The sequence below is a fragment of the Orcinus orca genome, chromosome 1 (genome assembly GCF_937001465.1).
Source record: "Orcinus orca chromosome 1, mOrcOrc1.1, whole genome shotgun sequence".
Classification (NCBI taxonomy): domain Eukaryota; kingdom Metazoa; phylum Chordata; class Mammalia; order Artiodactyla; family Delphinidae; genus Orcinus; species Orcinus orca.
The window spans coordinates 98,973,452-98,998,381 of record NC_064559.1 but is presented as its reverse complement, the minus strand read 5'-3'; the positions used below and the strand labels follow the sequence as shown (position 1 = coordinate 98,998,381).

Here is a 24,930-nt window from a genome sequence, read left to right as displayed (position 1 = left end):
ACACAGGACCCAAGGCTCTTTATTAGAGTCTGAAGAAGAGGTGGCCCCAATCTTCAAGGTTAAGGCAAGGAGGGGAGAAGCAGCTCTCCCCAGACTCAATACCAATAGACTTTCTTATGTCTCCGAGTCTCCTGGATCCCCATCGCCTCCATCACCTCCTCCTCCAGTGTCTTTAGACTGGGCACATAGGTTTTTTCTAGAGCATCTTCCACTGATGTGTCTTTGGGGCCACCTATTGAGCCAGAGAAAAGAAGATGGGTGGGAGGGCTTCTTAACATCCCTTACTCCCACTCCTCCCACCCCCCCACTTCTTGCCGCCTCACCCAGCCTCACCAATCCATGTTTCAGGGACGATGCCATCAGCTCTGGGAAATTCAGGTTTAGGGATAATTCTTCCTGATCTTCTGGAGACTCGTACCCGCTCTCCTGCCTCAGTGAATCTCCACTCCACCTCAGTGGGTTTCCTAGGGGATAGAAGAAGTGAGGCCAGCCAGGGAGTTAGGTCTCCCTCCTATGTTCCAACCCGAAAGTCAATGACTAAGAACACTAAGGTCACCATCTCGTTTCTCTGCTACCCCTGCACTGGGGTTTCCTACGGGGGGTCATGGATGGCCCCTCTCAATTTTCAGCACATCCAACCCACCATTCCCTTTGGATAAACATGGTCAACAGCTGTGTGGACTCAGAGGGCAAGAAACCCTCTGACCAGAGCCCCATGTGCTTGCCTGTCCACAGGATCCACAAGTTTGACCTGGTTGTGGAGCAAGGGTGCTTCGCTGGGGATCATGGTTCCCCGGTAATCCACGGTCTTGCCAACATAGCGATAATGCTGTCCAAAAGAGGAGGGGGCTATCAGAACCCAGGAGGTGAGAAGGGGGCTTGTCTACCACAACTCAGAGCATTCAAGTTGAAAAGCAGAAGGTTCAGTTGTCTCACCATCCCCTCAGCCAGTCTCTGGCCTCCCTGTGCTGCTCTTAGTGGACAGGGACGGATGGCACAGGCTTCCTGAGCATCGCCATCCTCACTCTTCACTTACTGTATTCAGCCCCTCCACGACCACCCAGTTTCGCTGCCGGATAACTTGAACCACTTTGCCTTGCTTCCCAGCGTCCTTGCCTTCTAGGATCTCGACCTGTGGGAAGAGATGACCGTCAGGGAAGGAGATCCTTGCCCAGGAGCACCCCGCCACCCTACCCCATCTGAGATTCTCACCCTGTCCCCACAGAACAGATGCCAGTCTTCATCAGAGATAGGTTCCACAGCCACCCGGCGCCGCCTAGTCCCTGGAGGGTTCTTCTTCTTGTCTGACAAGGAGCCTGGGCGGCTCATCCCATAGCGGTAATTGGGAGGCAGAGTGACCTTGGATGCCAAGGCCAGCAGAGCAGAGAGCCGCATGGCTGGAGACTGTGAGAAATCCCCTGGCCGGTGAAAGACCCAGAAATCTTCCTAGTCGGCTCTGGGGTAGGACAAAGAAAGGGGCAAAGAAACAAGGGAAGCAACATTTTCTTAAGCACTTACTTCATGGCTCAATGGACTTGATCTTACTGAATCCTCACAAGATATTATCTTCGCTTTACAGATGACGATAGAGACTCAGAGAAGTTAAGTGACTTGTCAATGGTCATAAGGCTACTATGTGGGAGAATCAGCATTCAAAGCCACATGTATCTGACTTCAAAGTCCAAAACTTCATTGAGGCCAGGGACCATGTTATCTAGATCACCCTTGAATCCAGCAGATCCCAGCAGGGCCTGGCATGTAGTAGGTACTCAATAAAAAGTTATTTAATAAATGCACCAACAGCAAGATGGAAAGAAAACAAGTAATGGACAAAACACTGGCGTAAAGCCAGAAAACAGGCAGTTATAAGGTAAAACAATCAAACAGGTGGCAGAGATAAAAACTGGGATTAAAATGTCCCTACAAAATGTCCAATTCCTAATCTCAATCAGGAAATAACCACTTCTCCCTAAGATAGTTTCTTTTCTAAAGGAAAAGGACCCAGAACCAGACTCTAGGATTATAGAGTCCTACATTTCCAAACTAAGTATGTACTCTAAGCCTCCCAATTTTGGATAATGGACTAAACCAATGGGGCGGTGAGACAACTGAGGGCAAAAATAGTAAGTGCTTCAGTTTGCTGAGCACTTGCTACCTTCCAGTTGCCATGCTAAGTGCTTTCCTGTATCATCTCATTTAAGCCCAAGGACAACTGATGAAGGAGGTACCATTAACCTTGTTTCATAGCTAAGAATAAAGCCTAACTTAAAAGTACAATTAAAGTGCACTCTAATGACATTAAAAGCTCTGGATTGGGAATCAGACGACCTGGGTTCTAGTCCCCGCTCCACCACCAACTTATTCTGTGACCCTAGGCAACTTGACTTCCGAGCTTCAGTTTCATCATCCATAAAACTTTACAGGGTTGTTTCTGTCATTCGAGTTATTTTTAACATTTTAACAAAGCAATGTACAGAATCATGTGGATAGTATCCTTTTTTGGGTAAATTAAAAAATATATATTCTATCACAGACATAAATATTTACAAGAAGGCAACAGGGAACAAATAAAGTACTTGTTTTGGAGATGAGGAAGTTTGGGAGGGCTATTTCTTTCCATCTTGTTCCTTTCCATAACGTTTGCATTTTCTAACCACGTACCTTTAAAATAACACATCAGCTGGTTTATCTGAACAGTGAGATATCAGGTCATTTCTCTTCTCTATACGGAAAAGACCTAATATTATTTTTAATTAATGCTGGATGAATGTTAGGGGCCTTGGTGTTCCCATTCAGAATCAAAAAATGCTTAGGAAGCACTACTATGTGACAGGTCTAATGCTAGGAACTTCACTATTCCCAGCATTTGATCTTCACACTGCTCTCCGCGGGAGGTTGACAGGGGACGAGGAAACCAAGGCCCTGAGAGCTGGAGACTTGCCCTAGTTCATGACTTGATAGAAGCAGAATTCTCTGGCGGTCCAGTGCTTAAGACTTTGCGCTTCCACTGAAGGACTGTAGGGGGCACGGGTTCCAACCCTGGTGGGGGAACTAAGATTCCGCAGGCCGCGCAGTGCGGCCCCCAAAAAAGACAATCTTAAGACCCGAGACTCCTGCGTGATTGCTGCAAGACGTCCCTTAACCTCAGCTATTCAAGATCTGAAGCTCTGGGAGGAGATCCCAGAAGCCAGCCCCCTAGATGTTTTCCTTTTTTTTCTCCAAACCCTGGAGAGGCTGGTGCCCTTCCGCAGTGGGGCTTTCATGGCGCGCTCTGGGGCGCCGTGCTAGGTAGTGAGGTAGAGCGTCTGCTCCCTCAGACCCCGGCTCCAAAGGCCCCGCCGGCCCCATCTTAGGTACGGGTGATGTCCATCCCCCAGCAGTCTTCAGCAACCACCCGCTCCGAGCTTCCGAAGCAGGGAGACCTCGGACGAAGCCACTAAGCCATGCCAGGGTAAAAGAAGGCTCTTCCCGCTCCCGCTCTCGGACCAGCCCAAAGCTGCCAAAACGTCCGGGCCACGCGGTTCTCACCTCCGCTTCCCGCTGAGCCCCGGAGCCTCCGCCAGTCCCTTCTGCACGTGGGACCTAAGCCCCGCCCCACAGCGTCCCCCGGCTTTCTGGGAAAAGTAGTCTAATGGTACAATGGACGCGCAACGATAATCTAGCCTCTCTGCATGCTGGGAGTTGTAGTCCGCTGCTGCAAAGCAAGCGAGAAACAGGAAATTTGGCCTTGTAGGAAATCTAGGAAGCCTAAGAGCACCGTGAAGCACGTCGGGAATTGAAGGCAAAGCGGAATATGCTATCGCGCCTGGCACATTCCTGCACGTGCTCTGCGTGGAGGCCGCTGGGAATTGTAGTTACTAGAGACGACGGCTCCATTTTCTAGGTGATTGCGGCTTCTTCAAAGCAGAGGGCCTCGCTTTCTAGTGAGGCTACAGTCAATACTCTCCCCGCCCGCCCTCTGCTGGAAGGAGCCAAGGCAGTGAAGAAAGTGTCATAGGCTTTCTAAACTAAGGGATGAAACGTGGGCCCTTCCAATGTCAGTCGATGATCCAGTCACAAAATGTCAGACTGAAAGAAACCTGAGAGGATCTAATCCAGCCATTCCACTTACTTCAGGAGTATTGGGAGGATTCCATGCTATCAACCTCCCCGACCCTCATCACGTTATCAGTAGCGGGCATCCCTGGCTTTGCCCTTGAGGGTCAAAGTTGTTTCTACAACCAGCCCCAACACCCTAACTTCCCTGGCCATCGTGAGCTGTGACTGATACTGTCACCTCTCACAACCTACCTCTTCTTTTTTTAAATATTTATTTATTTTGGCTGCACCGTGTCTCAGTTGCAGCACGTGGGATCTTCGTTGCGGCATGTGGAGTTCTTAGTTGTGGCATGCATGCGGCATCCAGTTCCCTGACCAGGTATCGAACCCAGGTCCCCTGCACTGGAAGCGGGGAGTCTTTCCCATTGGACCACCAGGGAAGTCCCACACCCTACTTCTTGTGCAAACTTTTAGAAAAACTTTCCCGGGTGCTTATGAGGGAAACTGTGTTAAACAGTGGCTGGGCAGAAGTAGAATACTGGGCACCATATTCTGTGACTTTGCCCTCATGTAGAATTTTAGATATCTCTAACAGACTGAGAATGGAGAAGGCTGGCACACCTTACCTCAATCTGAAAAGTGGATTTGGAAATCATTTGCATTCCCTTTCCCATTCCCCTGCACCATCAGTTAACTAATACACCCCCAAAGAATCAGTCAAAATCCAATGTAGTAATCAATGGGTTTTATTTTCCTAGAACTGAAATCATCTACGGTTCTCAGAGCTAAACTTCCAAAGCTACAGTCAGCAATTTTTCATCAGAGCCCAAGGGAGGGGGGCAAGGGTGAAAGAGACGAGAGACGGAAGAGCCAAATAGACCACTAGAAAGAGGCTGGGAGAGGGTGCTTATTTCCCTCTGGCCTCTCAGTGGGTTACAAATTGGATCTGGTGACAACACTGAGGGGACCAGGTGAGGGTATGTGGATGGGAAATGACACCAGAAGGAACACCAAAGCCCCAACTACAACAAGAAAAGTCATCAAGCCCCAAACAGAAGGGGAGCCTCCAAGTGCACCTCAGAAACGGGGGCAACAGTGGGGAAGAAAGGAGCAGAGTGGGGGGCACACAAAGGGATGGGGGGGGTCTTTAAAATTTTTTTTTTTTGTAATTTTCTTTTATTAAAAACATTTCCTAAAAAATGTGTCTTTTCCTTTATGTCTGGGTGACGTATGTGACTGTAGGCTGGCCTTGAGCACTGTGGGGAGAGGGAAAAGGGCAGCTAAGGGTCTCCCCAGGGCATCCCATCTCTGGCCTGAGGTCTAAAGGTGGATGGATACTCCTCAACACTCCCATAGGAGCTGGGTGAAGTTAACCCTTCAGATCTCAGGTCCTTGACCCAAAGAACTTGGAAGACCCCAAATCTTTTGATGATAAACTGTAACTCCCATAACACCTAGGGTTGGCGTAAGAGAATGGGCATTGTCAACCAACAAGGATTTATTGAAGGGAGCCCCTCTCCCACAAGCTGTCCCACTTTCCCTGAATCCAGGTAGCTGGGAGAACAGGTGTGGGAGGAAGGGACAGGATGCCATCCTCTTGCCCACCCCCCCAGCCCAACTTGAAGATTGCCCCTCCCAGTCCCCAGAAGCCCACCGTGCTACTTACACTCCATCCCTTCCACTCATAGCCCTGATCCCAACCAACCCAGAGGTCTAGAATGCCCGGGGAAGGGCGAGAGGGGTGTCAGAAGATGGAAATAGCCAGTCCAGGCCCTAACAAATACACTGGGAAACAGCTCCAGGCAGGGAGGGACACAGTGGCCTCATCTCATCCCACAGAGCAGAAGACATGGACCTGACTCAGGTCACAGGGGTGTGGGGACATGGAGGTGAGGGCCAGGTGGCCTGCCCCATCCGGGTCAATCTCCAGGGTCTGAGCTCAGAAGGGGGAGAGTGAGTGGAAGAGGAGAGTGGGTTGGGGTGGGGAAGGGGTTCCCAGTTTGCAGGCCATGGCCAGTTTCCCCAGTAGCACCCAGACAGCAGCAGGAACGGGGCGGGGGCTCCTCTTGAAACATTGGTGGCTACAGGCTGCGGGGGAGGGTTGGAGGGGAGAAGGGTTAATGGTGTGGCCTTGGCCTGGCCGGGCCCCAGCCAGTGCCGGCCTCCTGGGAGAGCCCACCCTGCCTCCCTGGAGGCTGACTGCTACAGGCCCTCCTCCTCCTCCTCTCAGCAGGGGGCTGGGCCCTCCCAGCCCAGCTGCCTAGGGGCAGGGGGCTCACTCACCTCTCGTGATCTCTGATGCCCGGGGCTTCAGCATCTTCCTTGGCAGCCTCTTCCTCTTCTTCCTCCTCTTCTTCCTCCTGAGGAGGCCCCCGGCCAGAGCCCGGCTCCGAGGGGGTGCTGTTCTTCTCCACCTCCACTGGAACGGGCCTCTCACCCTCCAAGGCGGCCCCTTCCTTCTCCTCCCCTTCGGGGTCTTCTGTCTCCTTGGGACGTTTGGGGGAGTCCTGGGCAGGGTTAGCAGAGATGAGGTGGGTTGAGGCTAGAGAGGGAGGACACCAGCCTCCCCCTCCTTTCCCCAGAGGCTCTCCTTCCTAGGCAACCCACAGTCCTCCAACCCTCTGCTAGCTGAGAGGTCTCCTGTGTCCCATCTTCTCAGCAAGGGACTCCCCAAAACTAGGGGCTGAGTCTGTCTCTCAGACGGGCACTCCCTGAAAAAGTCGTAACTTCCCTCCTCAGACTAGGAGCCTTGCTCCGGGGCCCCAGGTAGGGGGCAGTTACCTCCAGCAGGTCTCCCGCTCTCCTCTTCAGCGCCCCCTTCTCATTCTTCTCCTTGGTCGGCTCATCAATGACCAGCTTCCCTTCCTCATCACTGCTACCTTCGGCATTCCCCTTCTTATCGCCGTCACCCTCGGTGGCTTCGGGCTCGGGCTCTTCCACACAGCTCTTTTTCTGGGAGGACTGCGGCGGAGACAGCAAAGGCTGAGTGGCACCAGCGACTGCCACGCTGGGCCCCCTCCCCAGACCCCTCCCTCGGCCACTCACTCCTTCCTTCTCCCACCTCTCCCCCGCCCCCACCCAGGTGCCCAGTCTCACAAGTGATTTGAGACCCACCTCTGTCGGATTAGCCCCGGGGTAAACCCACTGGCCGGGCAGGCAGGGCTCTGTGCAGGAGGGGGGAGGGCTGGAGCAGGAGGCAAAACCTCGGGTCAACTTCTCCCAGAGGGAGCTGGGACCCTTTCCCCGCCAACCCCCGCCCCCCACCCTCCCGCCTCATCCTGCCCGGCTCACGAGCACCTCCTCCTGGAAGCCTTTGTGGAAAGAGTTAAGGCCACATCCTATACTCACACTGGGCCTGCCAAAGGCCTGTCCCCACTTACCGCCTCCATCCTGTTCCTGCCCCCCCCGGCGCTGTCTAACAGGTGGCCCCTGACCACAGCTACATCACACACCCGGAACCCCTTCCCCTCTGCAAGAAGCCTCCCCCAACCCCCCACCCCACGAGCTCCTACTCTGAAAGCCCTGGTGTTGGTGTCTGAGCCCCCTGTTCCTGAAGCAGCACACGTGGGCCCAGGGGCTCCCGGCACCTATGGCCACACCCGCTTTCCAGGAGGTCTCTGGGGCGGATGGCAGCTCACCTGGTAGCCAGAAGCCTTGACGGTAGGGTTGTTCTCGATCTCCCACAGCCCCTCGCTGAACCCTTTCCGTTTGTTGGGCTTGCCAAACTTCTCCTTGGACTCCTCGTAAGGGAAGAGGTCTTTGGGGCCCAGGAATGCCCTGGTGAGAGATGGGAGACTGTGCTCTCGAGTCCCTCACCGCATCTGAGCTGCGCAGCCCCACAGGGAAGGCGTGCCGTCACCACTGCTCGTTCCCCAAAGTGGTCCCCCCGTGGCCCTCCCCACCTCTGCCCCCTCACTCACGTCTCGTGGGTCCCGAAAAAAAAGACTTGGTATTTGTTGGCTGTTGATTTCACGGCAGCCTCAGGCATCTCGTCAATCTGAGAGCAAGATGAGTAAAGTGAGCGTGAGCTGGAGTCTTGAGGTCACGAATTTGGGGCCGGAGGGTAGGGGTTAAGGGGCTGATCTCTAAGGCACGTCTGTGAAAAATCAGACTGAGAGGGACCCAGGAGTTCACCAAAGGGGTTTCTGAACCATTTTTAGCAGTGTGACTTTGTTCAAAAGCAGCCAGGCAGAAAAGCCCAGCAGAATCCCCGCCTCTCTTTTTCACAAACCAAACGGCGTCCATAAACAGATCCTGCCCATAAGCTCCACGTCTTTGCCATCACCCTGGTCCAACCACTGTCCCCTCTTGACTGGACTGAAACCACAGCCTCCCTCTCTTCTCTCAGTCTCCATTCTTGCCCCACTACAACTCATTCTCCACACTGCAGCCAGAGGGGGCCTTTCCAAGTGCGGGTCTGAGCATTTCAGTCCCCCTGCTAGAAACCTTCCAGTGGCTTTTCAGGACTCTAGGGCCCACCTGTTCACCATTGTCCGTAATGTCAAGGTCTGAATTCCAATGCTGCCAACTGTATTTGTATGAGCTTGGGCAACTGACAGAACCTCAATTTTCTCAACTGTAAAATGGAGATGGTCACAGTACTTAAGCCATAGCGTTGTAAGGATTAAATGACCATAATGTAGTACGTCCCGCATATGAGCTCGCTATCATCATCCTCTCCCCAGTACGCTGCCCCTCTGCTCTCTGCTCCAGCCACACTGACCTTTCAGTCTCCTATAGTAACTCCTGATCAGCCTTCCAACCTCAGCCCCATCATCACTTCCTCCAGAAAGCTTCCCCACCTCTCCCAACCTGGTTGGCTTCCCAGATAAAACTCTCAGCACCTCTCCTTCACAGTGCTTTTCACAATTCTAGTTTTACAGTTCTTCGTGTTACCGTTTGCTTAATGTCTACGTGGACTATACCTGCCCCGAGAACAGAGAGGTCTGTTTATAAGTCCAACACAGTGCCTAGCACCCAGTGAGTGCACAGTGAAGATATGCTGAATGACAAAAGCAGACAAAAGCAGCCTGCTCTGACTGAAGTGGAGAGGTGAGGCCAAGGGGCTGCCTATTCAACATCCCCCATCAGTAGCAGCTCCAAAAGACTTCTGGGGAACTCTCTGAAAGTCATGTCATGTAGTCAGACTCTCTTATTTTACAGAGAAGGAAACTGAGGCCCAGAAAAGAAAAGTGATTTGCCCAAGATGACAGGACAAGTTAGTGAGGGCCAGATTTCAGAACTAGAGCTCCTGACATGATCCTCTGCCTCAAATGTCCTGGGGGCATAAGGGATGCTGTGGTGGAGAAGGTGCAGAGGTCTGAGGTCAGGGAAATGGTGAGAGACAGTGGCCCAGATAGCCTCTCCCAGATCAGGCCCTGGAAGCCCAGGCCAAGCTGAGCTGGGGGGGGAGGGGGTGTGGGGGACGGGGGAAAAGGACTACAACTCCCAGCAACACTTGCAGCAGCCCTAGCGGCCGGGCTTCCCACCGGACAGAGGCCAGGTGGCCATGTTGGCTGGGGCCCGGGGTGCAAATAGGAAAGAGACAGACAGGCCAAGGCAGTGATTAAACACACAGAGACTAAGACAGAGTGCCTCACTGGGGGCCTGGGGAGACAGGGAGGCTAGGTGGATGGAAATAAGCTGAGACACACCCAGGAGATGGGGTGGAACCTGAGCAAGAATCTGAGGGGCATCTTGCTCCAGACATGGAGTCTTCAAGCTCCTGAGCACCTCCCCCCTTGCCCTGTGGCCTCTGGGGACAGAGGTCCAGCCCCTCCCCCCCAGGAAGGCTCAGCACAAACTGGGCCCTCCCCACAATCGGGAAGACACTGGGGTGTGAGAGCTGGGGGTGGAAAGGCACGCTGTCCCCCACCCCAGCTCAATCCCCATCGCCATGACAACCCAACCCCGCCCCCGGGGCCACTCAGCAACCAGGAATGTGACTGCCCCTCCCCCCCAGGCCCTCTCTCCAGATTGGGGAGGAGGGGACACTAACACACACCCCACCCCCAAGCCTGGAGTCTGGCACCTGGGTCCCTGGCTGTGCCTGAAACCACAGCTAGGGCTGAGGGCTGCGGGCCCTTCTCAGGAAGGCAGAGCTGGGGTGTGGGCAAAGGAGGAGCCAGTCCTCTCCTAGGATACCTGGGTCCTGTTGCTAGCTCCCCACCCTCCTCTCAGAGGGGGAAGCAAAAAATAAAATGAGGGCCTCCAGGGCTTAGAGGTCCCAGGAGACAGGCATAGGACAATAATAGCAAAAGCTCTTTCCTAGGCCTCTTGTTGGTGGATCATCGAGCACCAGGAAAGAGGACGGGGGGGGGGGGCGGGGGGGTAGGGGGGGAATATCTAAGGGTCCCATCTGGGAACTACTTTGGGCTCTGCATTTTCAGTGCTACACTTGAGCCAGGACGTTAACAGGCTTGTAGGAAACATGTGATGAAAAGGGAGAAACTGAGGCTCAGGAAAGGGGGGATGGTGAGTGAAGGGGTCAGAAACAGGAGACATGAGGTCCTCTCAAGGAGCTCAGACCAGGCAAAGCAGCGCTCTGCCCGTCAGTCTCTTTCCCGTGGAAAGCGAACTCAAAGAGAGGTAGCTGAACGCTGTGACAGGGGATCCAGGAGGCCACCAGCTGCCCAGCCTCAGGGGCGGGGGAGAAACCAAAGAATGGATGGGAATTAAAAATAGACAGAACGGGACACACCAGATATACCCGCCCTGCTGACTTCTAGCCAGATAAAGGGTAGGTCGAGAGGAAAGAGGAAAGAGGGAGGCCAGGGGCCTGCGCAGATGGGCATCTACCCCCAAAGCATAAAGCCACCCCAATCCCACCTCACCTCGAGTGTAGGCAACCGTGGGGGAAGGGCCAGGAGAGGCGTGCTCCTTTTACTTAATGGAATTCCCAACCCCTCACCCCAAAAAGGGGAGACATTCCTTCTCTAGTGGACCCTTCATCCTTCAAGCCACAAAGGAAATGTCTTTCTGCATTTGGAAGTGAAGGGAGGTTCTTCGTCGACGACATAGAGGATATGAAGTCTCAGGGGAGGCCTGTACTCCCAATACAGACATGTGTCTCCCAGGCGGTGCCTTTATATCCAGGTTGTGACTCAGAACAAGTGAGTCAAAGCTAAGTGGGTCAGGGTGGGGCCAGATGAGTGCTGGGTACCCCACTGCACCTCCTCCACTGGCCAACAGGGGAGGGGGCTCTGCTACTTCTCAGCCATTCCAGAAATCCTGGCAAGTTACTTTCCCCCACCCCCACCCCGGCTGGGGCTCATCCACTCCCACCCCCTCCCCACCCCCCACCCTCTGCCCTCTGCACGTGCCTCATTCCATCACACAGGCCTGAGCGCAAGTCCCATCCTCCCAGAGCCCAGGGCACCTTTTAAGGCCTGAAGTACCCAGGTGAGGAGTGGGGAGAGAGGACTGAACACCTCTCCCCCAGCCTCATACCAAATCCAGGCCCAGGGGCGCCAGCTTGGCACATAGAAAGGCAGCAGAGAAGGCTAAGCCCACCCTGACTGCCAGCCAGGGTTCTGACCACCACACCCAAGGCCCAGGCCCAACCTGACCCATGAACCGTAAAATGTGGGGCAGGAGACAGTTGGGGTCAGGAAAGTGTGGCAAGCCCAAGAGGCAGAAAAGAGAAGGTGGTGCCTGGATGTGGGGGAAGGGCAGAGGGCGGACAGATGGGCGAGGCCCTCTGGCTGCTCAGGTTTCCTGGGACTGTGAAACAGGAAGTGGAGAAAGGAGGAAGGAACCTCAGGGGGAAAATCCCTGAGTCTTGGAGGTTAACTGTTAAGTGCTTGGAGATCCCCCAGGAAGTCTGGCAGGAGGAAGAGGAAAGGAGAAGGTTAAGATGGAGTCACACCATCCTTCCAGGCAGGTCTTGCCTACCACGTGGTCCCTCTGGCTGAACTCTCCAAGCACTGGGCTGTTCCAGTCTCACCCAGAGTCAGCCATCCTCCCCAGAAGCAGGGGCTGAGGAAGGAAAGCCCACACAGTGGCCTTCACCATGGCTGAGGACTCTGGTTGCCTATTAGATGGAGCAGTCAGCGAGGCCCCCCTACTCCTCCTCCATCTCAGGAGGATACAGGCCCCCCTTCAGGCTCTGCCACTCACAAGACTAAGACAGCACCCAAGGATGGTGAGGTATTCGGAAGATAACAACCTTGGGTGTACCACTCTCTCCAATTTTCAGAATCAAGACCCGGAGCACGGGCAAAGGGTGGGGTCCTATCTCTTTGGGATCCAGTCTGATCTCCCTCCCCCAACCCGAACTTTATCTAAAGGGCCCAGGCCTCAACAGAGCAAGAGACTGCCTCCCTGTCCTGCCCTTCTGTCCTGGAGGCCTAGGGTGAACAGAGGAAATGGACAGCATCCCCAGTCCCAGGCGCTGCCCTCACTCCAAAGGCTACCAGAAACCTGAAGGCCTTCTGCACAGGGGCCAATGTGGGTCTGCATGGGCCCCCCTTTCTCTCTTCCCTGCAGCCTGAAGGGGTTCCCTACAACCCCCATTCCAGCTGAGCCCCCCCCTCAGTCTCTGGACTTTGTCCCACCCCCAGGAGGTAGAAGCAGTAGAGACCTGTGTTCAGTTCTTGCCCTGCCCACCAGGACCTTGGCATCTGGACCAAGAAGCCAGATGGATCAAAGGTGCAGGGTAAAGTACATGAGTGTTCACACACCACACACACACATGCACACACAAGGCTGTCTGTGGCTGCTTCCTCACACTGCCCCCCACCCCCCAAACCCAAGTCCCCTAGGAGGCCCTGGAGGCTGGGAGAGCCCTGCTTCACTCTGTACTTCACTCCCATTCCGGAGGCCAGACATCTAAAAGTTGCAGGGAACAAGGAGCTCAAGGCATATGGGATTAGGTCTATTCCTCAGGAGAGGGTACTGAGTGAGGAAGGGTCTCCTGGATTTTCTCGGAGTGGCCCCAAAGTTGGTCTGGACACTGAACAGGACCCAAGGGAGCCTGGGGCAACTTCCCAAGCTCAGAGCAGGGTCTGGCCCAGATGAAGACACAGACTCAGGTGGAAAAGAGCAACCCACAGCCATAAGGCAGTTCTGCACTTGGTCCCCTTGCCCAGAAGACTCCCTCCCTCTACTCCTCTCTGCCCTTGGATTACACTCTACAGGAGTCCTATACTCTAGGGCCGATACCAAAGGCCTCTCTCTACACCAACGTTGAAATAAGGTGCCAGAGACACTGTGCCCTGTGACACCCCCAACCTCCTCCAACACCCTCTGGCAACCTCCCTTACTCCTTACTTCACCTGTCTCAGTTCTTAGGGGAAACATGATGAATGCGCCAGGCTGGGCATTTGGGCCCCACCCTCCCACCTGGCCAGGTGCTGGGGTGGGGGGAGGGTGGGCGCCTCACATTGGCGGGCTGAATCAACCACATGGCAGACTGGGCCGTTCTGGCGGGAGAGGCTCAGAAATGGGGAGGAGAAGCAACTCGGGTTCCCCCCACCTCCACTAAGAGGCAGGGCAGTCTGGACTGGACTTCCCAATCCCAACAAGGGCTCTGCCACCTTCAGCCCCCAATCTGAGTCGGCAGCATACGGAGATATATTTTTGTGGAGCTGAGGAGTGAAGGGTACTAGCCGGTGATTTCCAAGCTAGACGGATCCCCTCTTCTGCCGACCCCCAACGATTCCTCGACCCTCCCAACTTCAGACCTCTTACGGATGCCCCAAACCAAAGTTTTCTAGAAGCGAACTCCGCCTCCATCTAGCCTTTCAGGGCTGAGATCCTTCTTAACCATCTAATGTAGGAAGAGGAGAGTTTGAACTGGGGGTAACAATCAGTGAAGAAACTGGGGGTCTCTAAGGGGGTCCCTGAAGGGGGTAGCGGTGGCGCCTGGGGGGGGGGGGAGGAGCTACACTGCTGGCCCAAACCCAGGCAGCGCGCCCGAAACCTCTGGGAGTATGGGGGCTGGGGGCGGAACTGAGCACGCGGAGCCGGGGGCCGGGAAGTGACCGGCGCCCTTAGATCCCCACGCCGCGCACACGCCACCACGCGCGGACGCCGTGTGGCCAGGTGTTCGCCGCTGCCGCCACCACCACCCCCACCACCCCGCCTCCACCATTATATAACCGGCGGGTGGGCTTGAGTCGCTCGGGAAAGATTCGTGGACTCAGACGCCCCCCACCCCCACCCCTTCCGCGCGGAGCGCTCTTGCCCTCTCGGGTGTTATGCAACCCAAGTCTGGAGGTGGATAGGGGGCGGCGGGCCGCCCTGCTCACCCGGGCCGGCCAGTGTGGGTAGCCCTTCATCTTGGCGAACACCAGGTCCCCGCATTTGTACTCCTTCTGCCGGTTGGATCGCGACATGGCGGGGCTCCGGGCGCCCCGGGCTCCGCGCCGGGCCGGAAAGCGCGAGCCCAAGTTTGCGCGTGCGGCGGTGGCGGCGCCGCTCCGCTCCGGCCCTCGCGCGGCCCCCGCCTCGATGGTGGCCCCCGGCCCGGGCTCCGGCGCGGCCACGGCGTCTCCGCCCGCGCGCCGCACGGACGGGGCGGGCGCGGATCGGGGGCAACGCTCCGGCGCGATGAGTGCGCGCTCGTGCAGTTGTTTGTGTTTGAAATTCAATTGCTCCCTCCGCTGCGCGAGGCCTCTTCCTCCACCCCCCTCCCGGTCCCCACTCCTCCTCCTCCCTCCTCCCTATCTCACTCCTCCTCCTCCTCCCTCCTCCGCGCTCCCTCCCGCGGCGGTTTGATGAGTGCGGCTTCTTGACGCCCTGTGCCTGCCACTGCCCGACGCCCAACCTGGAGCCGCCTGGCGGTGCGCGGCGACACAGGCGTGAGGAGCCGATTGCCGAGCAAGCCGAGTAGGCTTTGTGTGCCCGCTGTCGGTGGGTGCCCGCCCGCCCGGGAGGAGCTGGCGCCCGGCAGGACGGAGCGGCCTGGCGCCCTTCCCCCGGCCCCTCGGGTCGCTCCCAACTGCGGCTTCGGCGCTGCCAACTGTCGACGTCTAGGCGCAGTGTCTCCCTGCCCTCGGCTCCATCCCCATCCACGAATGTTTGCTGGGCACCCAGTGCATGGCAGCGTGCTGGGCGCCGGGGCGAGAGCTGGGCACCGCGCCCCTGAGCGCACAGAGGTTTGGCCTGGACCTCGACGTGCTTACAGTCTGTGGGGCGGCTCCTGAAACGTCGGGGATTGCGCCCTACGACGGCCTTTGTGGAATTCGGTATCGAGGAAGCTTCGGAGGGGTTGTGGCACAAAGTGGCCACGTTCCATGTGCATTAGACAGGTCTCGGTTCTCTGCTACTTCCTGGCAAAAGAGATCTGGGCTTTACCACCAGTTAAGCCCTCAAAGATGAGCTCTGTTCTAGTGGGAAGAGACAGTAGAATGCCAGTAAATCCCAAACCATCGATAAAACGTGAAGTCACTAGCTCTCTCGGGGCGGTGAGAGTGGGGAAAAATCTGGGAAGGCTTCACAAAGTGGTGACTTTTGAGTTGGGCCTTAAAGGACGAATGTGAGCTTGCCGGATTCCAGAGACAACATTTTAGACTAGGTTATGTGTTAAGAACTGATAGAGCCAAAACTTGAATTCACGTCGCTTACCATTAAGCCAAACAAGACTTTGCCGTAATTACATCTTTGATTTGCTGTCACTCTGTTGATCTTGGATTTGCCGAAATTCCAGACACCTATGGTAACTTAGAAATAAGCTATTTGGATCTTATGTTATAGTATGTCCAGATCCTTAAAATTTTGCAACAAAATATTCTAGGTTTGAAGAGAGAAAATATGTGTGTTTTTCTTCCCACAAGTTTCCTGATCCTACTTCAAAGCATATGCAAAGTCTCCCTGAAAAAGAAGCGCAGGATGAAGCCAAAAGGCCCAGATCCACATCCTACCCTGCTGTTCACTAGTCCTGAGAACTTGGGCTACCCCCTGAACTTCTCCCTGAGCCTCAGTTTCTTCAACTGTGAGATGGGATCACATTAGTTTCCTGCCAACATCACAGACATGGAAGGGCTGCTTATCATTAGCTGAGGCCTGACCTTGCTCCCTGCAGGCCTTCATATCAGTTGGTTGTCCTTATGTCCATGGCAATGCATTTCACAATTGTTGCCTTTGTAGAATGTGGCCTCTCAGCATAATCCCACCTTGTGATAGGAGGTGGCTGGCCCTGTCCACAGGCACTCCAGGCCCCAGGCTGCTGGCACAGCGGGGCACTCTGCAAGGTCCTCATGCATGCCCTCAGCCACAGACCTGTCGATTTGTTTCAATAGCAAATCCAAACTTGTTGCAACAGAGCAGCTAGATCCAGTTGGTGTTTACTCTACCGTGCATTCCAGTTTGAAATGCAGTCAGTGTGATAGTCCAGATTCTGTCAGGCTAATACCCTTCTTTGTTGTTCTTATTGTTGTTAGGAGAGAATCTTGTCACAAGTTCTTAGAAATGTTTCAGTAAATCCAGTGTCACAATTGGTTTCCTTTTATTTAGTGTTCAGGCCAGTATTATAAATATGCCGTTTCAGTGCAACAAACATGTTTTTTAAACTATTTTCCAATTTAGCACACCCCAGTTTAGTTTAAACCAAAGACTCCTATCCATTTCTCCACTTTGTTGCATGGAGATGGCAATAAGGCTTCTTCAATTCTTTTTGCAACAAATCTCTTGGGCCTGTCATTCAGTCTGCCATGCAGATGCTGGTTGCAATAAAACAACCAGGGTTCCCTTTGTTGCAATAATCTCCCAGGCCTTGGTTGCAATTTAATATCCAAGTTCTCCTTACAATAACATCATCAACCAATTCACAGCTGCCCCTACCAACCAAGCCAAGAGCCACAGAGGGTCAGTTACAGGGGCGGGCATAAACCTGCTTCCCCTGGGATTCAGGTCTAATTGAGCGCTTTGCAGACTTTAATGTGCAAATGAATCACCTGGGGATCCTCTTAAAAAGCAGATTCTAACTCAGTAGGTGTGGGGTGCCCACATTTCTATTTCATCACCCAAGGTGCTGCTGCTTTGGACCTCTGTTGATTAGTAACGTCTAAAACACTCGGCCACAGGCCCCCGGCTGCTAGTCCAGCTTGGAACCAATTCACAGATGTCTCAGTGAGATGATTCCTTTGATGCTGGTGCCTGAGTCTACATTTGTGTGGGGGGGAGGTCAAGACAGACAGTGGACTTGGGGCCCTAGAGCAGAGAAGGCTTGAGGGTGCAGATCTGGCTCTAGGGTTCTGAAGCGAGTCTGGAGGAGCTAGGTCAGGGAAGATGGTGGCGGACTTCTTCTTTCCATGTCAGGAAGAAGGAGGAACTGGCACAGCAGTAGGGTTGTGGAATTTAGAGTACTAGAGGAAGGGGCAATGTAGTCTAGTGGAAACAATCTGTGTTTGTTTGAAACTTGCTTTTAGCAAATGACTTAACTATAATTTCTAAACAAAATTTTCTTCCACTGCAAAAGTACTAATACAAATAGCCACCCTTATGGTGTGGTTGTAAAGTGAAAAGGAGATCATCTGAGTGAAAAACTTACCTGCTCATTAGTTTCAAAGGAAATGTCAGCTTCCTTCCCTTTAACTCCTAAGAGAGAGTCGAGGGGTTTGGCTCCGGTCCCAGCCCTCAACGCTGTGTGACCTGCTCCCATTACTACTTCTTGGGCCCGGTTACCCCTTCTGGAAAATGGAGGAGAGAAGGATGGGAAGTTTAGAACAGTGGTTTTCAAAACCGCCTCCATTGACCCCTCCCACTGGTGCCTCCCCAAATAAAAAAGCATTCATGGGCTTCCCTGGTGGCCCAGTGGTTGAGAGTCTGCCTGCCGATGCAGGGGACACGGGTTCGTGCCCCGGTCTGGGAAGATCCCACATGCCGCGGAGCGGCTGGGCCCATGAGCCATGGCCTCTGAGCCAGTGCGTCCAGAGCCTGTGCTCTGCAACGGGAGAGGCCACAACAGTGGGAGGCCCGTGTACTGCAAAAAAAAAAAAAAAAAAAAAAAAGCATTCATGGTTTTATGCATTTTACAAGGAGTCAGAGATAACAGGGTCTAAGTACCTGCTCCACCACTGTGACACACTGTATTGCTTTAGGAAACCTACTTCACTGCTCCCAGTCTCAGTTTGCATGTCTGTGAAATGGGTGAGTTTCAGTTTCCATGTCTGTAAAAAGGGTTGTGATGAGGATTGAATGAATTTAATGTATTTTAAAGTGCTTTGAATAGAGCCAGGAACATGGTAAATGCTTGATAAAATCAGTGATCACTGTATTTATCAGATTCGATTGAGTAATAGTTCAAGAAAATGGGTTACTTTGCAGTGAGCTTCTAGGTACTAGCCTTATGTGCTGGTAAATCTGGCACTACTACAATGAATGTGGGTGTTCACATGGGCTTGGGAACCCATTTACCTGCGTTTGAGTCCCACTCCACCACTTACCAACTGTGTGACCAGCCACAAGTTACTCAACCTTTCTGTGCCTCAGTTTTCCATCTGTAAAGGGGGATGTTGAGAACAGGCTTAGAACAGACTTGTGGGATTTTAGTTCCTGGACCAGGGATTGAACCCAGGCCCTTGGCGGTGAGAATGAGGTGTCCTAACCAGTGGATCACCAGGGAATTCCCTTAGCTAGTTTTCTTAAAAATGCTTATGTTTTATAACTCTTCTGTATGTATAATATCCTGTATAAGAAAAATATATTTTTTTAAAGAGGATTCTGTTTTTTATTTATTATTTAATTTTTTTGGCCACCATGCAGCTTGCGGGATCTCAGTTCCCCAACCAGGGACTGAACCTGGGCCACAGCAGTGAAAGCCCGGAATCCTAACCACTAGGCCACCAGGGAACTCCTGGATTCTGTTTTTTAAAAAGTGAGAATCATTGGATTCATTCTCTAAAGCTATTCTTTTAACATATCTATTTAAATGTAAGTTAATTAAAACGAAATATTCCCTTCTTCAGTCATATGAGCCACTCTTTAAGTATTCAGTGGTCTCATGTGGCTATTGGCTACTGTATTGGACAGAGCAGATACAGAACATTTCCATTAGCTCAGAAAGTTCTATTGGACAGCAGTGTTCCAAGGCCATGGCTTTCCATTTGAGCTGTACATTAGAGTCACTTGAAGAATTATAAAATACTAATGCCTGGGCCAGACTCCCCAGAGTTTAGATTTAATTGGTTGACAGTGGAAGCTGTTGAAGTGTTTAGGCAAGAGCAGAGGTGAACTTCTAGAAGGTTCATTTGGAGGCAGCACGGGTGTGGAGTGGCTTGGAGTTGCCAGGTCATGGAGAGGGTACAGCGGTGGTCTCTGCTGAGGGACGTGTGACCTCACATGTGGAAGGGGCTATGAAAGCTCCCGGGGAGCTGTATTCCTGGGTTCTCTTCTCCGCTCTTCCAAGAATTATGGTGGCAACGGCTCCTTGGCTCCTCAGCCCTCAGGGGAGAGAACTTCAGCCTTCACAGACCAGGAAAGAGTCAGGAGCAGCTCAAGATCCCATGAGTTGTAGATGCCATTTAAAAAAATTCAGCTTAGGGCTTCCCTGGTGGCGCAGTGGTTGAGAGTCCGCCTGCCGATGCAGGGCACATGGGTTCGTGCCCCAATCCGGGAAGATCCCACATGCCGCGGAGCGGCTGGGCCCGTGAGCCATGGCCGCTGAGCCTGCGCGTCTGGAGCCTGTGCTCCGCAACGGGAGAGGCCACGACACTGAGAGGACCGCGTACCGCAAAAAAAAAAAAAAAAATTCATCTTAATTTTTGTATATGTAATGAATATGTGTATATGATGCAAAATTTAGAAAGTCAAGAAGATAATTTAGCGAAAAGTCATCTCATGTTACCCCTCCCTATCCCTTGCCACCCCAATTTTCTTCTTAGAGGCAAAAATTTACCAATTTGTATGTATTTTTCTAGTAATATTCTCTCTATATAATTTTCAAGCAAATGCAGAGCTATCTATTTCCTTTACACAAATTGTAGCATCTCACTTTCACCGTTCTGTACTTTACTACCTTTTACCTAACAATATATCTTGGGACTCCTTCCATTTCAGTACACAAGGATTGGCCCCATTCATTTTAATGATTGCATAATAGTTCACAACATTTCTGTGTCATAAATGATATAATCAGCCCCCTGTAGATGGATGTTCAAGTTTTTTCCTTTCTTTTGATAATACCAATAATGCTGTAGTGAATAAAACTGTACCATTTCATCTCTTTCACGGGTGAGGATCCTCACCATTTTTCTCTCCCATTTGCAAGATGAAAAAGGTCATTCACAGCAACATTATTTGCAGGAGTTTGCTGACAAGTAGTGCTGGAAGTAACCTTGCTAATTATAGACAGGGGCATCTAAGGTTGAATGAGAGGCCTCCATTGTGTACAGCCACAAACCCCAGGTCTGTCTGCTTTCCCCTTGGTCCCTGAGACTTAAAGGAATGAGGTCTGGGACCAGAGTCAGGCTGACAGAATTGCTGTGGCTCTGATCGTGTCTGACCACACTTTTCAGCCCTCTCCCACCAAGGGCATTGCTCTGAGACACCAGGGACAGAGGCCTAGGGAGGAGAGGAGCCTGGGAGGTGCCTGGGTGAGGAGGGGCCAAGGGCCCTTTTCTGGAATGATAAGATTGAGCCCTAGTGGGTTCTCTGCCCCTTTCCCCACCTCCCCACCACCGAGGGAGAGAGAGCAGCAGTTTTGGCTCTGCTGGAGGGAGCTGATTATAGCTTCTGTGGGCACAGATGGCAATGGAGGTACTGAAAGGCCACCATTTCTGCCACCACATTGCCACGGGCTTGAAGCTTCATTCATTCACCCCCACATATATTCACAGCACATTGGTAGGTGCTGTGCCAGGCCCTGAGGGAGTGTTGGGGGCAAGGCGTAGGTCTGAAGGTGAATAGGTGGCTGGCAGTGAGTAGTCTGGTCTACAGCTTTCCTCCTGGAATCTCCCTTCCCAAGCCTCCTGGGGATTCCCTTCATCCCTCTCCTGTATTTTCTAAATCCTAGGTGTTTCTTTTTCATGGTTAATCTCCCCTCCCCCCCTTTTTTTGAAAGAGCACATCCTCTGGTAGCTCCCTGAGTAAAGGTGCTTAGAATGGAACAGTTTGGAGAACTTCTATGTCTGAAAATGTCTTTATTCTACCCTCCCACTTGATTGATGGCTTGGCTTGGAGTTGAATTCTAGGTTGGAAATATTTTTCCTCTGCATTTTTGAAGGCCTTGCACATTCTGTCCTGACCCATTTTTGTTGTTGTTGTTGTTTTGGTTTTTTTTGCAGCATATTTATTTATTTATTATTTTTGGCTGTGTTGGGTCCTCACTGCTGTGCGCGGGCTTTCTCTAGTTGCGGTGAACAGGGACTACTCTCCGTTGTGCGCGGGCTTCTCATTGCAGTGGCTTCTCTTGTTGCGGAGCACAGGCTCTAGGTGCGCAGCCTTCAGTAGTTGTGGCATGTGGGCTCAGTAGTTGTGGCTCATGGGCTCTAGAGCACAGGCTCAGTAGTTGTGGTGCACAGGCTTAGTTGCTCCGTGGCATGTGGGATCTTCCTGGACCAGGGCTCGAACCCGTGTCCCCTGCGTTGGCAGGCAGATTCTTAACCACTGCACCACCAGGGAAGTCCCTGTCCTGATCCATTTTAAGAGATCTGTTTCTTTTCTTTGGGAACTTTCAGGATCTTCTCTTTGTCTTCAGTGTTCTGAAATTTCATATTGGTGTGGATCCATTTTTATCCATTATGCTGAGCAGTGGGTAGGCCCTTTCAATCTGAAAACAAACGCTCGTCCTTCAGTTCTGGGAAGTTTCCTGTAATTATTCCTTTGACGATTTCCTTCCCTCTGTGTTTTTTCTGTTGTCTCTCTTTTTTTTTTGGAACTCTTATTATTCAGATATTAGACTTTCTGGGCTGGTTCTCTGATTTTCTGAACTTTTCTCTTCCAACTCTTCTAGTGAGAATTTTATTTGTGTGCTTAAATTTTGATTTCTCAAGAGCTCTATTTTATTTTCTGCTTGTTACTTTTTTATGGCATTCTGTTCTTGTTTCATGTATATAGTATTTTCTCTTACTTATTTGAGAAAATTGTTAGGTTTTGGAAGTTTTCTTCTCCCTGCACTTTCTCTATTTTTACTTGTTTGTTTTGTCTCTATCATTCATGTCAGAGTGCCTGCTCATGTTTAAGAGTGAGGGACTTAAAAAAAAGAGTGAAGGACTAAAAAGACATCTTGTACCTATGGGCATGTGGTTGGGGCTTCTCAACTGACAACTTGATGTGAGGGTTATCTGGCTGGGAAATTTGTAGGGGGAATCTCTGATGTGGGATTCCATAGATCTTTCCTCTTGGGCTGAACACATTTTCCTGTGGAGATTTTTCCCAGCATCTAGCCTTTAGGGTAAAGGCCGTGGCCAGTCTTCTGGAGAATTAGGTCTGGGGTCTCAGTATTCCATGTGCGTATTGCTTTAACTCCTTTGATTTCTGTAAAATACCTCTGCCCTTGACTGTGCCTGGTTTTCCCCATAGCAGAAACCCTCTTGTTTTGTTCCCTCTGGAAAAAAACAAAAACAAAAACCCTTTATTTTTTCTGGGATTGGGGAGAGGCAGTCTTCCACTAGCATGAAGTGGGGGAGGGGATTTAGGGATCTAACTGTTTGTTAACCATCTTGTAACCAGCCCTCACTTTTGCTCCCTTCCCTTCTCATTCACTTCCGGAGGTACTTGATGCCACCACTCCTGAGCCCTTTGAGGTTTCCACAGATACTTCAGATTCATTCTCACCATTCCCCAAGGCCAGCTTGCTTCTCGGCTCTCTTGGATATGCCAAGTCAGTACCATTGATGCATCTTGCTCTCCACCTTCCAAATGTTCTTACTGTGATCTCCTTTTCTCATGTCCCCATCTCTGTGGGTTTAAATCTTTTCAAAATGATCTTTAATGCCTTAAAAAAATTCCTTTAATTGAAGTTTTAGTAGAATTTCAGGAAGGAACCAAATTAGATATGTCTATTCTATTCACTATCTTTAATGGAAGACTTTATAACTGTTATTACTACTTTTGAATAGGTAATACATGCACAAGTTACAAATTTCTAAAGGTATAAAGGAGTAAGCAGTAAGAAATAAATCCCCTTCCCATCCCTGTCCTCAAGTTTCTATTATCAATTTCTTGCACAAAAACAACCTTTCAAGGGCAGGGTATCTACCTATTAAGGTAAATCATTAATCTTTACAGTAAGAGGACCCTGCTTAGAAAATGTTTGTCAAAAAGATCTCTGCCCTTTTGGGGTGTCTCTTCACTGCAGGGCAGCAAGATATGTTGACCAGGAACAAGGATAGTCATTTCCCTTTGAAAGTTTCCCATTCTCTTACGGTTCTGAATCATTTCACTGTGTGTTAATATCAGATGTCTCTCACAGAAGTAGGGTAGGGTTCCTTCATACTCTATCCATTTTTCAAAGGAGGAAAGTGAGACTCAGAGAAGAGAAGTGACTGTCCAAAGTCACCAGAAAGTAGGTTGGGGAACCTAGATTCGAAAAGGTGGTATTAGAAGTCAGTACTGTGCAAAGCATACCAGCTGCGAGGTAGGACTGGAAGGTCTAGTTTCTCAACGCGGTCCTCCGTGCACCTGCTTTGCAATCAACTGAGGAGTTTCTTAAAAATTCAGACTTCTGGACTTCCCTGGTGGCGCAGTGGTTGAGAGTCCGCCTGCCGATGCAGAGGACACGGGTTCGTGCCCCGGTCCGGGAAGATCCCACATGCCGCGGGGCGGCTGGGCCCGTGAGCCATGGCCGCTGAGCCTGTGTGTCCGGAGCCTGTGCTCTGCAACGGGAGAGGCCACAACAGTGAGAGGCCCGCGTACTGGAAAAAAAAAAAAAAAAAATTAGACTTCTGGGCCCCACCCCACACTTACTGAAGAGGAATCTCTTAGGCTGGAATTCAGAAGTTTGCATTTTTAAGAAGTTTTCCCAGTGATCTTAGGCACAATAAAGTTTAAGAATTGGTGGGCAGAAAAAATGCTCTGGGCATCCAGAGCAGGGAGCAAACAGATTTAAGCAAACAGACGGAGAAGGCAGCATATGAGTTTGTTGGTGAAGGTAGGGTGAGATTTAGACACATGGAGAAGGTGGGGAGGAGGGGGCCATAGCTGGCCTGTCTGACAGAGAATTCATGCTTGGGCTTTCACTGTCCCTCTCTGTTGTTGCCATCATCATCGCCCCCCTTGTCATCCTTTCCATCTTCCTTTTTAGCCTCCTCCCCAAACCTCAACAGTCTTTATGGGCTGAGCTCAGTAGAGCCTTCTGCTCTGGGAATAGGGAGATAGAGCCCACACAGAGGTGGTTTGGCATATATAGGACATGTACAGAGTTGACAAGTAGAGGGCACCCACTCACAGGCAGACAGGAAGGGGCAAAGATGAATATAAAGAAAAGGACACAAAATTACAGGCGGACAGGGAAGGACAGCTGCAGAATCACGGGCAGACATGTGTGCGCTGGAAAAGGACACACAAACATGGATGGATATAAGAGGCACTCACAGAGACCGATTAACAAGGTCACACACAAAGTCACACGAATACCAAGCACGGACACACAGATACAAAGGACATATGCAGATAGAGATGGACTCAGATGATGCCTCAGATCTGTGAAGGGGTATCAGATGTAGCTGGCCCCTTATCCCACTGGGCTGAGGGGAAGGGATTAACCTCAGGTACCAGGTTCTGCCTTCCAGGGCCCTGCCCATCTTTCAGTCTCACTGCAGAGAGAGGTTAGGACCCAGGCTGGAAGGGCTAGGTGTGCTCCTGGATATGCACCTTGGTCAAGGCGAGGGAGATCACTTACTCCCTCTTACGTCACATTTATTTCAGCTCTGAGATGTTTTTAATTAGGCCTGAAGTCTTGCTTCTTTCTGGCTCGCAGCCCAATTCCGTACAGGTGTCTCGGGCCCTGGC

General features: G+C 51.8%; 2 protein-coding genes across 5 annotated transcripts; both read right to left on the bottom strand.

The window, feature by feature from the left end:
• Position 1: 1 nt before the first annotated feature.
• On the bottom strand, positions 2 to 3,679 carry MRPL24 (mitochondrial ribosomal protein L24). The gene is made up of 6 exons (XM_004284540.4): positions 3,529 to 3,679; positions 1,213 to 1,456; positions 1,037 to 1,132; positions 726 to 829; positions 334 to 464; positions 2 to 232 (listed from the first exon to the last, which is right to left on the bottom strand). Exons 2-6 carry the CDS (start codon positions 1,393 to 1,395, stop codon positions 96 to 98), a joined length of 651 nt encoding a protein of 216 aa, XP_004284588.1. The 5' UTR covers positions 1,396 to 1,456; positions 3,529 to 3,679; the 3' UTR covers positions 2 to 95.
• A 1,089-nt stretch (positions 3,680 to 4,768) lies between these two features.
• HDGF (heparin binding growth factor) lies at positions 4,769 to 14,686 on the bottom strand. Of its 4 annotated transcripts, none has more exons than XM_004284538.3 (6): positions 14,289 to 14,686; positions 7,959 to 8,035; positions 7,677 to 7,815; positions 6,820 to 6,999; positions 6,322 to 6,545; positions 4,769 to 6,126 (listed from the first exon to the last, which is right to left on the bottom strand). In XM_004284538.3, exons 1-6 carry the CDS (start codon positions 14,373 to 14,375, stop codon positions 6,120 to 6,122), a joined length of 714 nt encoding a protein of 237 aa, XP_004284586.2. In that variant the 5' UTR covers positions 14,376 to 14,686; the 3' UTR covers positions 4,769 to 6,119. The 4 variants fall into 4 exon arrangements, with proteins under 4 accessions (XP_004284586.2, XP_049558013.1, XP_049558020.1 ...); XM_049702056.1 differs by having other exon boundaries at positions 7,677 to 7,833; positions 14,289 to 14,617; XM_049702063.1 differs by lacking the exon at positions 14,289 to 14,686 and adding an exon at positions 10,872 to 11,164 and having other exon boundaries at positions 7,677 to 7,833.
• Between the last annotated feature and the right edge of the window lie 10,244 nt (positions 14,687 to 24,930).